This window comes from Balaenoptera borealis (assembly GCF_965194805.1).
Source record: "Balaenoptera borealis genome assembly, chromosome: 2".
In the NCBI taxonomy this organism is placed as follows: domain Eukaryota; kingdom Metazoa; phylum Chordata; class Mammalia; order Artiodactyla; family Balaenopteridae; genus Balaenoptera; species Balaenoptera borealis.
This window is the reverse complement of record NC_138867.1, coordinates 61,172,429-61,188,550: the sequence shown is the minus strand read 5'-3', so window position 1 is coordinate 61,188,550 and position 16,122 is coordinate 61,172,429. Positions and strand designations below refer to the sequence as shown.

The 16,122-nt window shown below is 34.5% G+C and overlaps 1 protein-coding gene across 3 annotated transcripts in view; it reads right to left on the bottom strand.

Annotated features, from left to right (window-relative positions):
* Positions 1-1,866: 1,866 nt before the first annotated feature.
* Positions 1,867-16,122, bottom strand: part of POLK (DNA polymerase kappa) — a 78,341-nt gene continuing 64,085 nt past the window's right edge. For 2 of the 3 annotated variants that reach the window (XM_082375970.1, XM_082375968.1), the window contains 6 exons: positions 15,597-15,629; positions 12,293-12,389; positions 9,783-9,954; positions 7,126-8,082; positions 6,513-6,555; positions 1,867-6,278 (listed from right to left, as the gene is read on the bottom strand). In XM_082375970.1, the coding sequence (XP_082232096.1) occupies positions 6,194-6,278; positions 6,513-6,555; positions 7,126-8,082; positions 9,783-9,954; positions 12,293-12,389; positions 15,597-15,629 (1,387 nt within the window). In that variant the 3' untranslated portion in view covers positions 1,867-6,193. The remainder of the gene's footprint in view (positions 6,279-6,512; positions 6,556-7,125; positions 8,083-9,782; positions 9,955-12,292; positions 12,390-15,596; positions 15,630-16,122) is intronic. The other variant, XM_082375969.1, reaches the window with a different exon arrangement.

Sequence of the window (16,122 nt, the reverse complement as noted above, 5' to 3'; positions counted from 1 at the left end):
CAAAAGAACAGCTTTTGCTTCAGGGGTATAAACACCACCTCTCTGTGATGTTCACTAGAGCCTTACCAGCACCAGGTATGCTCAAATATATTACTGCTTTTCAAAATGGGACATTACTGGGACTTCCCTGGTGGTCCAGTGGTTAAGACTCCACCCTTCCACTGCAGGGGGCACAGGTTCAATCCCTGGTTTGGGAACTAAGATGCCACGTACCACAAGGCATGGCCAAAAAAAAAAGGGGGACATTACTTATGAAAGAAAAAAAAAAAAGCAGACAGCAGGCACCAGGTGTGATTTTCATAATGGAATATTTCCTCAAAAAGCATTTTTTTTAGCCCTAGGTTACTAGTCATATTTGGAGCCTTTTTCCAAATATTTCCAAGCTACCCCAAAAGAACATAGTAATAAAACATTTATAAAGCAAGCAATTATCCATTAAAGGGAAAGAAGTACAATTCTCTCTTTCCGGAATGCCCATCCTTAGGGCCCAGTTTGAGTGTAGCCATCTATGTCGGCCACCCTGTCTTCACAGAGAAAATTAGGATGACAGTAATAGACACCAGTCTTTGGGCTAACATTATTTATTCATTTATGGGTCAACAAATGATAGTTAACACCTACTGAGTGCCAGGCTTTACACTTCACACTTATAATTCAGAGATCAGTGGAAGACAGTCCAGCATCTCTAGCAGCCTACAACCTAGAAGGGAGAGACCGCAGCAAAGCCACAGCAAAGCCACAACAAAGAATGTTTCAGTGTCTTCATAGAGAAACAGGAGCACAAAGGAGTGACTAATCAGCTTTCCTAGGGGACAGAGACCCTTTCTTGAAGGTGGTCCTTGGGATGAGTTGAAAGATGAACAGTTGTGTATGGTAACTGTATGGAGAGGGCAAAGGGGCATTCAGGAAGCACATTCTGGGCAAAGGGAGCAACTGAGCACACCAGAAGGGAGAAATAGCTTGGTTAATTCAGGAAACTGCAAGCTATGCAGTGTGACTTGACCGGGCTTGAATGCCAAGCCAGTATTTGGTGTGCACCATGAACAGTGATTTTCGGGAACTCGCTTGTGCTGGCACCCAAGAGCCAATTGTTAAATTTTCAGGAACTTTGTGAACTGGTTGACATCGTGTCAATAGCTTGAAATCTGTCATGGTATTTGCACCATAGAAATCATCATATACTGAAAATCAGTCCCCTTCTCAGCTCCCACTGATCCTGGGCAGAGTTGAGAGCTTTGAAATCTTTTTTTGTTTTGCTTCTAATACGAGTGATGTTATGAAAACATTATGGCTAATGTGCAAAAAATGCACAAAATGGTTTAGAGCAGGAGAAGCTGAGAAATCAGTTGGAAAGTCAGAGTTTAGGCACTATTAAATAGTAAATACTTTTTGTACTGAGTTGTGTAAAATGTCCATACCCAGGCCAATACTACTCTATTAGTGTATGGTATTAATTACTACAGCTTTATAATGAATCTTGCTATGTAATAGGACCTGTCCTTCTGCCTTATTATTCTTGGGCCTTTGCTCTTCCATATAAAATTTACAATCTACTTAACAACTTCCGAGAAAAACCATGAGAAGTTCTGTTTTGAATTTTATTGAACTTATAGAATAATTAGGGGAGAACAGTTATCTTTAAGATAGTTATTCTTCCTATTCATAAATAGGATTATTCTTTTTATTTACTCAGACTGCTTGTCTTTCAATAATATTTTGTAGTTCCTAAGTACTTGCACCTATTTTGATAGATACCCGCCCCCCCCAACCCACTGCCCCTTTAGGTCCCTTATAGATTGTTGTCATGAAAGAGATTATTTTTATATTTTCTAATTGGTTATTACTGTTGTACAGGAATGCTACTGATTTTGTACATTGATCTTGTAGCCATAACCTTGTTGAACTTTTTTATTAAATGTAGATTGTTTTTTTTTTTGGCTGTGCTGCACAGCATGTGGGATCTTCCTTGACCAGGGGTTGAACCCATGCCCCCTGCAGTGGGAGCACGGATTCTTTAACCACTGAACCACCAGGGAAGTCCTAAATGTAGATTTTTAAAAATGTAGACAAACACATCATCTGATAATAAAGTTATATAGTTTTTTTTTAATAGGTGAGGCACAATTTACTAACAGAACCCGATTTTGTTTGGGTGTAGCAACGTACCCAGCTAAAAACTACATTTCTAGGTTCCCTTTAATATGAGGAAGCCACATGACACTGTTTAGTCAATGAGATGGAAGTGGAAATTGGTAATGTGGGGCTTCCAAGAAAGCTCCTTAAAGTGGGACAGAGTTGCCCTTTTGTCCTTTTTACTTCCTCATCTTCCTACCTGGAACTCATGTGTAAGGCTGGATATAGAAAAATCCATCCATCTTGCGGCCAGAAGTTGGCCATGTGAGGCCAAGAAAATCAGACTGTGAACCCATCTTTGAACTATTGAGCCAAAGTTAACCAATGAAATTTGTGTTTCGTGGGAACACTAGAACTGATTTTTTTTTTTTTTAAGACACTGATTGGGTCTCTGTAATTCACAGCTGAAGTAAAATTCTGAAGTGATACAGAAAGCAGGGTGCTGAAAATAACAAAATCTAATATACAGAATTGGCTTAGTGTTTGAGGGAGGGGCTTTGAGGAGTGGCGATATATATCACAGGCTGGGAAGCTGGTGACTTGTTTGGAGATGATAAAATATTTGGTCAAATTGTCAACTTTGGCAATTTGACTTTGGAGAGCAGACCAAATGCTGATTGAGGCTGTAGCATTAGGGGAAACATTAGGAGAAAAACTCAAAATGTTGTCATGGGATGACTCTTTCTTGCTGTGCTCAGCAAAGTCCTAGCAGAGAGAAATGTACTTTTTCTCTGTTGAAGCTAGTAGCCTGCAGAGATGAAGGAGAACATCACCTTACTAAGGAAAGTGGTTCCTGCCGTTTTTTTTTGTTTCACTTTTTGTCGTGATATAGGTCACATATGAACAAGAATCTATAAAATACACACATACAGTTTAAATAATATTTTTAAAATAAACACCCATGCGGTCACCACCCAAGACAACAGAAGACTGTCAGCATCCCAGCAGCTCCATGTGCCATTTCTCCATCACATTCCCTTTTCTCCCCACAGAGGAAGTCATTATTCTAACTTTGGGGACAATAATATACTTGCTTCTCTTAATAATTTGATCTCATATGAATACATCCTTAAAGCAGTATACACTGTTTTGAACTATATAAATGGAATCATGCTGATGGTATCCTTCTATGATTTGCTTATTTTGCTCCACATTATGTCTGTGATATTCATCCACCTTCTGATTAGCTATTTCCTTCACTTTCACCACTGTATAGAATTCTATTGTTTGAATCCACATGAATATACAATGGTAGAATCTAACCATTCTACCAGTGCTGAATATTTGGTTTATTTCCATTTGTTGGCTATTACAGTGTTGCTATGTGCATTCTTGCACATGCTTCCTAAAAAAACATGTTCAATAGTTTTCCCAAGACATTGTATCAGTTATGGCTCTGGCAGGAAAAAAAATTGTATTTTGAGATGACTTTTAAGAAAGGGACCATTTACAAAGGTGTGGGCAGGGTGTGGGGAAACCACAAAAGATAGGGCAGCACCTCAGGGCTAAAAAGGGCAAGGCTCTGTTGCCACCCCTAGGATGAAGGGGTGAGGGCAAGGAAAGGATTATCAGAACTTGGAGAGAGAGTAGAAAATGACATATGAAGAAGTTGTGACCTTTCGTCAAGGGACTTAACCAGCTTGACATGATTCTTCAAAAAGGTATATGAGGGAATAAATAAACAACTTCATCTTCTTTCCTCCCTGAAACCTTCTGCAGTGGCTCCCCGCTGCCATGATGCCTCACTGAACTTAAAGCAGGGTGGAGGGCACAGAGTAAAATCAGGAGGGCAAATGGAAGATAACCAGCAAAGGCGTATGTTTAGGAGTGCAGTTGCTGGGGTGTTGAGTGTGCACATCTTCAGAGTTACTAAAGAAGGACAAACCATTCTCCAAAGAGATTGTTTTCAAAGTAAGAGTTCATATTGCTCCATATCATCACCAAAACTTAATATCATTGGATCCTTTCATTTTTGTGAATCTGGGAAAGGTATTACAATACCTCTTTATGGTTTTTTTTTTTTTTTCATTTCCCTATTACTAAAATGGCTGAGGATGTTTTCATGTTTCTTGGCCATTTGGATTTCTTTCTATGTAAAGTGCCATCTAAAGACTTGTCCAAATTTCTATTGGCTGTCTGTCTTTTTCTTAATGATTCATAGGAATCATTTATATATTCTGGATTATATATATATACTGGATACTAGTGTTTTGCCAATTATATGTGTTGCAAATATGTTCTCCCAGGTGGTTCCCTATATTCTGACCCTCTAAATAGGTAAGATTATAGGTGCTTATTCTTTGTGGTTTTGTTGTATTTTCTTTTAATGCCCCCAAACAAAATTATAATAAAAAGAAAATGAGTTGGATTATTAGATAAAACAGAAAAGGATGTGGAGAAAATTCTGGGCAAAGAAAATAAGAGTGAAAGCAACAGAGGTGGGAAAAGAGTGGAAAACTAAGGAAATCATTTCTACTGGCTAAAGATTAAACATTTAAAATTTCATTTTAAATTTTTATTAAATATTACTAAATGATAACATTCAATTAAATGAATCATCTCAGTGAAAATAATTTAGTATTCACTCTAATGTTGAAAACACAATAAAAATGAACTTGAAACAAGATAGAATAGAAAAGAAAAAATATGGTGCTATCTACTTTTCAATACATTAAATCAGTGCTTCATTGAACTTAATTTTGTAGCGAATTAATGTAAGTAAATCACACAATCAAGAAGCATAGCTCTACAATCAGGTATTCACCATAGCGTATAATAATATTAGGCATGAAATTGGTATGTTAATAAACATTAAGCCTAACTTTAAACCATCTAGTAATTTAAAGTCAAATTACCACTTTGGCCAAAGGTTGTGCGAGATCCTAATTTACACTATTCCTAAAACATTGTCTTTATACATTTAGGTAATGAGCTATAAAATATGAAAAGAAACAAAAATATGAGAACAAAAGATTCAGTTCCTTAAAGCAGTAATAGAAAATGGGTTCCATCTTCATGTTTCAATTAAATAATTGTTTTTTTGATAAAAACTCCTCTATTGATAGCACAAAAATATTTGGAGCAACTACTTAAGCTAACTACTGTTAAGCTGTCTTCTTCCGTGAATATTAATGAAAACATGATAGAAATATAACTAAGATAAATGAGGTGTTTTAACACACGTTAATCTTTTGAATTGCACATTCTTCTTTAGAAGTCATAATAAAAATGAGGTGAGTGTACAATTTATCCTTTTTTACAGATTTGTGTAAAGTACAAATATAACTGCCAAGAAATGAAATATTGCTATTTAAAAGTCCTAGATAAGAAAATAATTACCTTGAATCTTAGACTAAATATTTTTTTAAAGTGAACCAAGTGCTTATTCATTAGATAAAGAAATTTTAAATTAAAAAAAATCAAATGAATAATCATATTTTAAACAAAAATTCTTTTAACACAGCAAATAATACTGTGACATTATTTTCCTGAAGGTAACAAAACCACTCATGCTAGTTCTGCTAAGCTAATACTCTTCATAGAACTTAAGATAAGTATTAATTATGAATGTTCATGAGGTATCTGAAGATACTAGGAGCTAAAATATAATTATACAAAGTTATAGAAGATACTAAGATCAAACATAGCAGTCCAGTGCCAACAAAGTGGTTAAGTGCTGAAAAATTCTTATGCTAAAACAGGTTAATCTGAACTTCTGAGAGCCCTTATAAATGTAAGTTTTTATATTCACTATAAAACATAATAAAGAAAGAAATCACTTCCTGATCCCATTCCTAACTTCTCATTTTAAAATTATCTCTAACAGGACTGATTTCCAATTGAAGTATAATGGAAGTGAAATTCTCATTGTTATCAAAAAAATATACAGAAGTAAATTAGTATATATTCCAAATTCATATAAAGGAAATGTCATTTGGGGAGGGCTTATTGCACTTGCCTTTCACTCAATGAATCTGTAAGCCTGGAATGAGGAAGAATACATTCATTGATTATAAAGTAACAAGTTTCAATCAAAAATTAATGATAAAATGTTCAACGTTCATTTAAAAAATATATCAAGGGTGTGTCTGGGACTGTTTGGTTTTGTTTTCTTTGATGCCGAGTACTTTGTCATCAGTCCTGGCCTGGAATAAGAAAGAACATGCAATTAAAATGCATGAAGAACTACAAAACAAAAAACAAAAAAATATAAAATAATAAAATGCATGAAGAGATTTAAAAAATTGTTTATGCAAATAACTGATTTTAAAACTTTTACTTAATGATTTCTAAAAGCAAATTTTAACATTTCTTAAAAATCAGACCTCAAAATATAACAATTTCAGAGCCAGCTTTGTTAAAACTCAAATTAGCCATACCTGTTTGCTTTTGTTCCAATCTTCTGTACTTTGCCTGAGTTATCTTTAGAGGGAAGAAATTCCACAATGAATAACATGAAATAATTGAAAAGCTTTCTAAAAATTTAAAGACTTAAGGTTGACTGATTAAAGATAATAAAAACCTCCTTAGTACTACATTGTTCGAATTTATATATACCAGAAACTAATTTATAGCATAATTTCTTTGTAATTTACTTGTTTCATTAGTATTACAGCTGATTTTGAAGTTGGGTTAGAGTCGGAACTACCAAAAAACAAGTTAAAGAGGCTTTCTGGCTATATAATTATAGTTAATTTACCACTGTGCCTTGGCAAGTGTTCTCTGAAGGAATTTCTGTTTTGATTAGATCACTCAGCTCCCTAAACCTTTGAGTTCATTCTGTGCTAAATCAAGCCCAAACCAGAGGTTTCCCAAAATTTAAAATCTAATGTCTTCAGCTAATTCTAACCCACCGTAAGGTAACTAACATTTTCCTAAATGGCAGCGTACATGAACTATCCCTTTCAAGGTATGTTTCAGATTTAACAACAATCTCAATTTTAATAAAACATTCCTAGAAAATCAAGTTCTTTAAAATAACTGTAAACTCACCAGTACTTGTGCTTTCTTTGGGTTGGTTAACTGGATTAACCTTATCCTTTCTCAGTTCCTGGATAATGCCTTTATTTAAGCAAACATCTACATGCACATTGAATAGGGTAAGATCTGAAGTCTTTTGTTCTAGGTTACAAACAGGACAAACGAGGACTTGGTCACTGATCACTTCATATAAATAAGGTTGTAGGGGCTCTTTCCTTCTTAATGATGCAACATCTTCATTTTCCAGTGAAACAGCGCAACAATTCTGAGGACAGTGTTCCATATTAAATGATTTGCTTGGAAGACTAGAACATTCCTCTTTGCTGTGCTTATTACTTAGAGCATCTACACCTTCTTTATTAGATGGATTACCAGTAGTCTCTGCCAACTCTACAGAATCTACTGATGTGATCTCTGTATTCTTCTGATGAGTTTCATAATCCTGCTTCTCACAGAGAGAAACAGAATCATGTACGTTTTCTTTCTCGTTCACTTCTGTAGAGGAAGCATGTGAACGTGAGGACATTTTAGAGTTTCCACTGATGGAAGGTCCATCAAGACATGCATCTACATGTTTATTAAAGGCTTCCAGACTGATGCTTCCTTGCTCCCTGAAGCAAACAGGACAGGTAAATATATGACAGTTATCTGAATTCTCCAATGTTTCTAAATTCTCACTCATCCTCTTCTTTAAAACTTGGAAGGATTGTGATGTCTGTAAACTTTGTTTATCTACAGTTTCACATTTAAATGTGTCCTGGTAGCTCCAATTCCTTTCAGACCGTTTTTTGTCAAAGAAACTCTTCTTATGAGCCATTTCTAGAGGTTTTAGAAACTGATCTTTGTCAGTTTTCTCTAGTATACACCTAGTGGCTGACAGGGCTTGGTTTCCAGGCTGTAAGAAGCCAATAATGCTCCTTTGTTGGTGTTTCTTCTCCTCTTCACTGGGAAAACCAGATAGCCGCACCCCTAAATTAAACCAACCATAATTAATCCATTTCAAATTCAATAAAGACATTTTGCATAGTACTATTATAACATATATGAAAAAGGCTATTTAGCCAAAAATAATAGGCAACACTGTATTTTCTGAATTAAAGGATGCTTTTTCAAAGGTGGTATTATGAGTAGAAATTAACTTTCTTTATAAAGCTGGGTATACTAAATAGTAAGTATCTACTGGAGTTAGCATGATTATATAGGTCTTTCAGTTAATATCTGACACATGATACCATTAAATATCGAGTAACTAATTGGAGTCAATTGCATAGATTCTTTAGCTCCCTTTTTTGCAATAGGCACTATTTTTTAGAGCAATTTTAGGTTCTCAGCAAAGTTGAGTAGCAAGTACAGAGAGTTCCCATATACTACCTGTCCCACACATGCACTCCTCCTCCACTATCAACATCCTACACCAGAGTGGTACATTTGTTACAATCAATGAATCTATACTGACACGACATTATTACTCAAAGTTCATAGTTTACATTAGGGTTCCCTCTTGATGTTGTACATTCTATGGGTTTTGACAAATGTACAATGACAAGTATCCACCATTATAGCATCATACAGAATAGTTTCACTGCCCTAAAAATACTCTGTGCTCTGCCTATTCCTCCCTCCCCCCACCCTTGACAACCACTGATCTTTTTAGTATCTCCATAGTTTTGCCTTTTCCAGAATGTCATACATTAGAATCATATAGGATGTAGCCTTTTCAGATTGGCTTCTTTCAGTTAATAATATATGTTTCCTCCATGTCTTTTCATGGCTTGACAGCTCATTTCTTTTCTTCTCCCCCACCCTCTACTCCAAGAGCTCATTTCTTTTATGTGCTGAATAATATTCTGTTGTCCAGACGTACCACAATTTCCATTCACCTACTTCTGGAGGACATCTTGGTTGCTTCCAAGTTTTGGCAATTATAAATAAAGCTGCTATTAACATCCACTCTTTAGCTCTTTTAGTTAACATACTTTTTTCAAATTGACTTCAGTGTGTGCTATCTTTCATATGTGAAAGTATGGCTAATGACCCATTCTTAGCAGTAAAGTTGGCATTTGGAGTGCTTATCCCTAAACATTCTCTCACTCGTTCACTTTGGAAACATGGTTTGTTTGTCTTTTTTTACCACGTGATGGCTAGAAATGTGGTTTTATAGTGCCACAATCCCTTATCTGTAATTCTGAAATCCAAAAAGCTCTGAAAATTGTAAGCAACAAATGGTAATTGATGACAAGATTGGTGTGAGACTATTTAGAGTCTTTACAACTCAGTGTGAATATTTTTTTGTTTTGCTACAGAAATAATAATGTGTTTGATCATGAAGTGCTGCTTCAGATCCCAAAGGAGTATTATATAGTATACTCAACATGCACTGAATTTGTTTTCTAAAATCTGAAAAGTTTAAAATTTTGAAAGATACCTAACCCCAAGGATTTCTGTAAGTAGTAAGGAAAAGAACGACTTTAATTGGTTCTTACTGGAATTAAACTAATGATCATGGCTTCACATGCATCAGGTTCTAAGAATCAAGAAAAATGGCAGTGGCATAAGTACAACTTCCTAGACAGGTTTAAGAAATAAAATGGAGGTGAGAATATTTCCCAAGTTGATTCTTTGGAAAAGTCTAGCAGATTTAAGGAAAAACAAGTGAAGAAAAGTCATACCCATAAGTCTTAATCTCAAGGGATGTGGAAAATCAGCATCAATTTCTGTTCTTAGCAATTCTTTAGCAATAGCAAATATTTCTTCTGCAGTAGAAACAACAGATGAAACTGTAGATGCACGAGTTTTTACTTCAAAATTCACATTCTTTAGCTTAATGGTAACAGTTCTACCCTGTAACAAACAGAATACATTATTATATATGGCTCTTTAACTTCCAGAAAAAAGTTATCTTACAGGTTAGAAAAATTCAGAAAGGTCTCTTGTGTACACAGAGTACGGAAGTATAATCAATTATTTACAAAACATGGTAACGTGGAGCTTTTGTAGGAGGAGGAGTTGTTGCCCTACCCTCTGTGCCTAAACAAAACACTAATGAAAGACAGCAAAAACAAACACAATTTTGGCTTATGTTATAAAATAATGACTCAATCTTTAATGGTCTAGGGGCTGATCATAGAGTTTTTGTATCCACACTCCCTTCCCTATGTTTGTCAACTGCATCATATAATAGTTTCTATATAAGAGAAATTTCTAGGAAGGAAGAACTCCAATGACACACTAGTTGACAGGTCTTACAACGGCAAAACACTAAACTTACAATTTTAATTCTTTGGGGTTGAGATCATTCAATGTTAAAGATCAACATTCATTAAATAAAGACCCTAAAACAGTGCCTGACATATATTAAACGGCATTAAATATAAACTATTACAATTACAAAAAAAAACCATGGTAATGAAAATTGTCATAAAGAATAACTGAAATCCATAAGTAATCTAAAAATCCCATTTTAGTCAGTAATTATTACTTCCCTCTCCAACTGACTTTTTATAAAAGATTTTTATATAAAGGGCAAAGTTAACTGATTACTTTTCTTTTTACTGAATCTTTTTTTGAGGTTAATTCAGTACCTAAAAAGATAGGAAAAAAAATCTTTCTGAAGGAACCTCATTGAAAAGATCTTCTGGACAGCTCACACTTATTGTGTGCCTACTATATGCCAGATATTATGTTAAATTTATGTGTTAGAACTCCTTTACAGTTATTGCTTAATGGATACAGAGTTTCATTTTGGGATAATGAAAAAGTTCTGGAGATCAAAAGTGTTGATGGTTGTACAATCTGAATGTACTTAATGCCACTAAAATGTATACTTAGAAAGTTAAAACAGTAAATTTTGTAATGTATATTTTGCTACCTCCTGGAGGTTGTGAGAGTAGGTTAGGCTTATTAACTCACTTCCAAAGAACAGAGTATGGAAAGGGAAAAATAGTAATTTCACAGTGGAGAAGCCTAGCAAACACTACTTTAACCAAGTGAGGATGGTTATTCTCACCTGTGACATCATGTGGCTATCATATACCCTGATGGGATGTGATGAGAAGGATACTTCATTTCTGTGGTATTCTTTCTAAAAACCTATAACCCTGGTCTAATCATAAGAAAATCATCAGACAAACCCAGATTGGAAGACATTCTGCAGTATACCTGGCTAGTATCCCTCAAGACTGTCAAGGTCATGAAAAACAAGGAAATACGGAGAAACTGTCACAGACTAGAGGAAACTGGGAAGACATGACAACTAAATGCAATGTGGTTTCCTGGACTGAACCCTGGAACAAAGAGAGGACATGAATGGAAAAAAACAGGTAAAACAAAAATACTGTCTGGATTTAGTTAACAGAAATGTGTTAGTGTCAGTTTCTTAGTTTTGCAAATGTACTATGATAATATAAGATGTTAATAACGAGGGAAACTGGGTATACTGGAAATCTCTATATTATCCTTGTAACTATTCTATAAATCTGAAATGATTCTAAAATTAAAAGTTTATTTAAAAAATTTTTAAAAAAGAACTCTCTATATATTTAAGGTATAACAGAGAAGGATTATAAGAAAATATTCATCAGATATCCCTTTGTTTGTAATAACTTTTTATTGCTTTTGTATTATACTTTGTAATAACTCTACCTCTGTTTTGAGAATGTTGGAAAAATACTAAACATGGATTGTTGTGAGTGAAGATTATAAAATACAAAGTTCAAAGCCTTCCAGGTTTTGTTCTCAATGTGTTAAGCAACCTGGATTAAGGCCTTGAAACAAAATGCCTATTCCAGAAGGTCACTGTCTACCTGACAATGACATTAAAGAATAATTGGAAAGGCATTTATAACAAGCACAGTTCTAGGGAAATCCTTTCCTATCCCTTATTCTTTACTGCCAATATAACTCTGATTTTGAACTTATTCAAATGCACTCCCAAGGTAATATAAACTTCTCTGGAATTATATTGGAATCACTCCAGCCTCGTAAGTTGCTTCTCATAAAATGACCTCATCATAGGCCTCAGATAAGGGTCAGAATTCAATTTGTCTCTACTGAAGACAAGAACTCTCTTTTCTGACACATCCCAATTTGTATTTCAATGTAAAATCTAACTCTTGGTTTAAGGTAGCTTTTTACTATTAAAAATTTAGAAAACTAAGAACACTGTATAAAAATAAAGTACCTTAAGTCCTTCTTTCTGCAGATCTTGAGCAAGTTCACTGCAAAGTTCTTGGCACAAGCTGTACTGTTCTTCTGCTTTACTTATCTCACTGAATGTCCTAGAAAGGCAAGAATGATTTTGGTGCACAAAGTAAACTACAATTCAGTATACTTTAGAAATGATATAGTACATGTAAATGGCCTAGCATTAAGTTATATTTTCTACAGTACAGAATAAAGTTTTCAGATGAACTAAGATATGATTAAGTAAAAACATCCAAGATCTTCTTAAATAATGGAAGATTGTTTATAGCTAAACTGATTAGCAAAGGTACATTTGCTCTCTACAATATTTTTTAAAAGATGATTAAAGTCACCAACATATAAGGATAAGGCCCTCAAAACTTACAAAACATTAGGACACATATGTATACAGACTCTGCTACAGAGGATTATCTTAAGAAAGTACAAATGAGAACAACATTCCAATTACTGCATGTGTATTTTCTGTAAGCGAATTATCTTCAAGTAGATTTAAGGGGTTGGTTCGTGGCACCTACATAAAGTCATCTAATAGGCAACCGGAAATGGAGGGCTGGTAAGATTAAATGTAGAACTTGTGACTTCATCTGCACAAGGGTATTGAAAGGTCATATTAACATAAAGACACTAAAGAGAGAGTGGGGTAACCAGTAAAAAAGCCCGAGCAAACCCTGAATAGTCATTCAGTGAAAAGTCCCCCTTCTAACTATTCCCAGCTACCCAGTTCTCTTCCCTAGTGGCAACCAATATTGCCAGCTTCCTATTCATTATTTATTCCTCTAGAATACTGTATGCATATAAAAGCAAACAAGCAAACATTTCCCCTATATAAACAGTAGAATATTAGATACATTATTTACCACTTTGCTTTTCTCATTCATCCTGGTGAGAGTTCCCTATAAGTAAATAATTTCATTTTTATATGGCAGCATAAATTCTAATTTAAAGATGTAAGATCATTTAACCAATCCTCTATTTGTAGAAACTTATTTCCAATCTTTTGCTATCACACAAAAAATTGCAGTGCATAACCAGGTATACATGTAAAATGACATGTGATTACACCAGTGGAATGAATGCCTAGAAAAAGGACTGTGGGACCAAAGTACATGCGTATCTGTGATCTTGATAGATACTGCCAAATTGCTTGCCCCCTGCGGTAGGCAAAATAATGGTCCCCGAACATGTTCAAATCCTAATCTCTCAGAATCTAGTACTTTACATGGTAAAATGAACTTTACAGATGTGGTTAAATTAAGATGGGGCGATTATCCTGAATTATCCAGGTAGGTCCAATGTAATCTCAAGGGTCCTTGTAAGAAGGAGGCAGGAGGGTAAGAGTCAAAGAAAGACAAAATGTGAGAGGTGAAGATAGAGAATGGGGCCGTGAGCCAAAGAATGCAAGAAGCCTCTAGAAGCTTTTAGTAAGGAAATGGATTCTCCTCTGGGGCCTCTGGAAGGAATGCAACCCTGCTGACACCTTAATTTTAGGACTTCTGACCTTCAAAACTGTAAGAGAATAAATTTGTGGTGATTAGTTATACCACCAATAAGAAACTAGTACACCCTCCTTTAGAGTTTAATAGCTTTTTCACTCCCATAGTCTTGTCAATAGAGTGTGCATCTTTGCCAACTTGGTTAGTGAAAAATGCTATCTCAGAGAATTTTCAATCTGAATTTCTTAAATTATACGGAGACTGAGATTATTTTCACATGTTTATAAAGCCATTTGCACCGTCTTTTCTGTTAACTAATTAGATCTTTGTTCACTTTTTTCTATTGGTTTGGTGGCCCTTTCTTAAGAAATATTAATGTTAGTTAATATTAATATTCTTGTACAGCGAGCAATGTTCTCAATAACAAAAGACAAAATAGAAGAAAAAATCATTAAATAGGACGATACTATCTCACTTTTGGATGCTTTTCCCCCCTCTCTTCCTTTGATTGCTTTTATGTAAATCACAGCCTAAAACAGCAATATTTATCAAAGTCATTTACTGAGTGTGTTGTCTTGTAAAAGTCATTCATCTTTTCTAGGGAACCCCCTTGCACTGTTGGTGGGAATGTAAATTGATACAGCCACTATGGAGAACCGTATGGAGGGTCCTTAAAAAACTAAAAATAGAATTACCATATGACCCAGCAATCCCACTACTGGGCATATACCCTGAGAAAACCGTAATTCAAAAAGACACATGCACCCCAATGTTCATTGCAGCACTATTTACAATAGCCAGGTCATGGAAGCAACCTAAATGCCCATCGACAAACGAATGGATAAAGAAGATGTGGTACATATATACAATGGAATATTACTCAGCCATAAAAAAGGAATGAAATTGGGTCATTTGTAGAGATGTGGATGGACCTAGAGACTGTCATACAGAGTGAAGTAAGTCAGAAAGAGAAAAACAAATATCGTATATAAACACATATATGTGGAATCTAGAAAAATGGTACAGATGAACCGGTTTGCAAGGCAGAAATAGAGAACAAACATGGACACCAAGGGGGAAAAGGGTGGGTGGTGGAGGTGGTGGGATGAATTGGGAGATTGGGATTGACATATATACACTAATATGTATCAAATAGATAACTAATAAGAACCTGTTGTATAAAAAATAAATAAATAAAATTAAAAAAAAAAGTCATTCAGCTTTTCTGATCATGAATAATATACGTGCAAAATGAACACAACCTTATACTAGGTCCGTGGTTCTTAAATGTCTTAGTGGAACTTTGGTTCTTTGAGGAGATAAGCGAGGGGCTTTTCAAACAATGACATATTTCCCAAAACAATAAGGTTTCATCAAGATTTCATTTGACTTCAAACAAGATTGTAAACCACTGAACTAGATCACCCCTAAGCTCTCGTTGATCAGTATCTTACTATTTGATGCCTGTGGTTATTCACCAATATTTGAAGAACTTCAGGAAGAATTTCCATCATCATTTCTTAAATTTCCCAAATAACTATTCAGTATAATTTTTCTTATAAATAAGCCTAGAAATTAAGATTTAGAATCCTAAAATGCTTGGTTTTCACTGAATAGGAACAAAACCAACATTTAAAAAAATAACTGCAGTTAAATTTTTTCCCATTGAGAACATAGCAAGCAAAGATAATAAAGCATTGCACTGCAATATTTACTGTAGGAGTGTCAACTGCTGAAAATTGTTATTTGGTTTGCAAATAGATTTTTAAATTTCAGTGATATTTTACTAAAAATTAAAAATTAGTTTAAAATAATACAAATTATGAATAATTAGTAACAAAACATTACCTCTCAACACTCATGCTTTTCCTCTCTCCATCCCTTGAAATTAAAAAAAAAAAAGCTTTTATTTGCTTTCTCAAAGAAGATTGACTTTCTTTTAGTTAACCAAGATGAGTTTACATCAGTTACCCTTTAGAGATCTCAATGTTTTAGATTAAAATTTATACATCATGAAACACAGTGAGTTTTTTAATCTAAAAATAAAACTATCACCAAAGAATGTAGAAAGATATGCTAATATAATTACATGTGTGATGGATCAAGTCTACATCTATCAAAGAGAACAAATTTGAAAACAGGATGATATTATAAATTGTTTCTATTAAAAGCCTGAATATAAAAAATCACAACTTACAAAAACCAACAGAAGGTAGTAGCATAATGGCTTGCAGTTATAAGATATAATTAAATTTTAAATAATTTAATATCCATTATCTAGTTTTTGGCCTAGTACATTAATAATAGCCTATTTATTATTCACTTACACCACTCTATAGAAGCTCAGTCAAAATTTGCCATACAGCAATAGGAT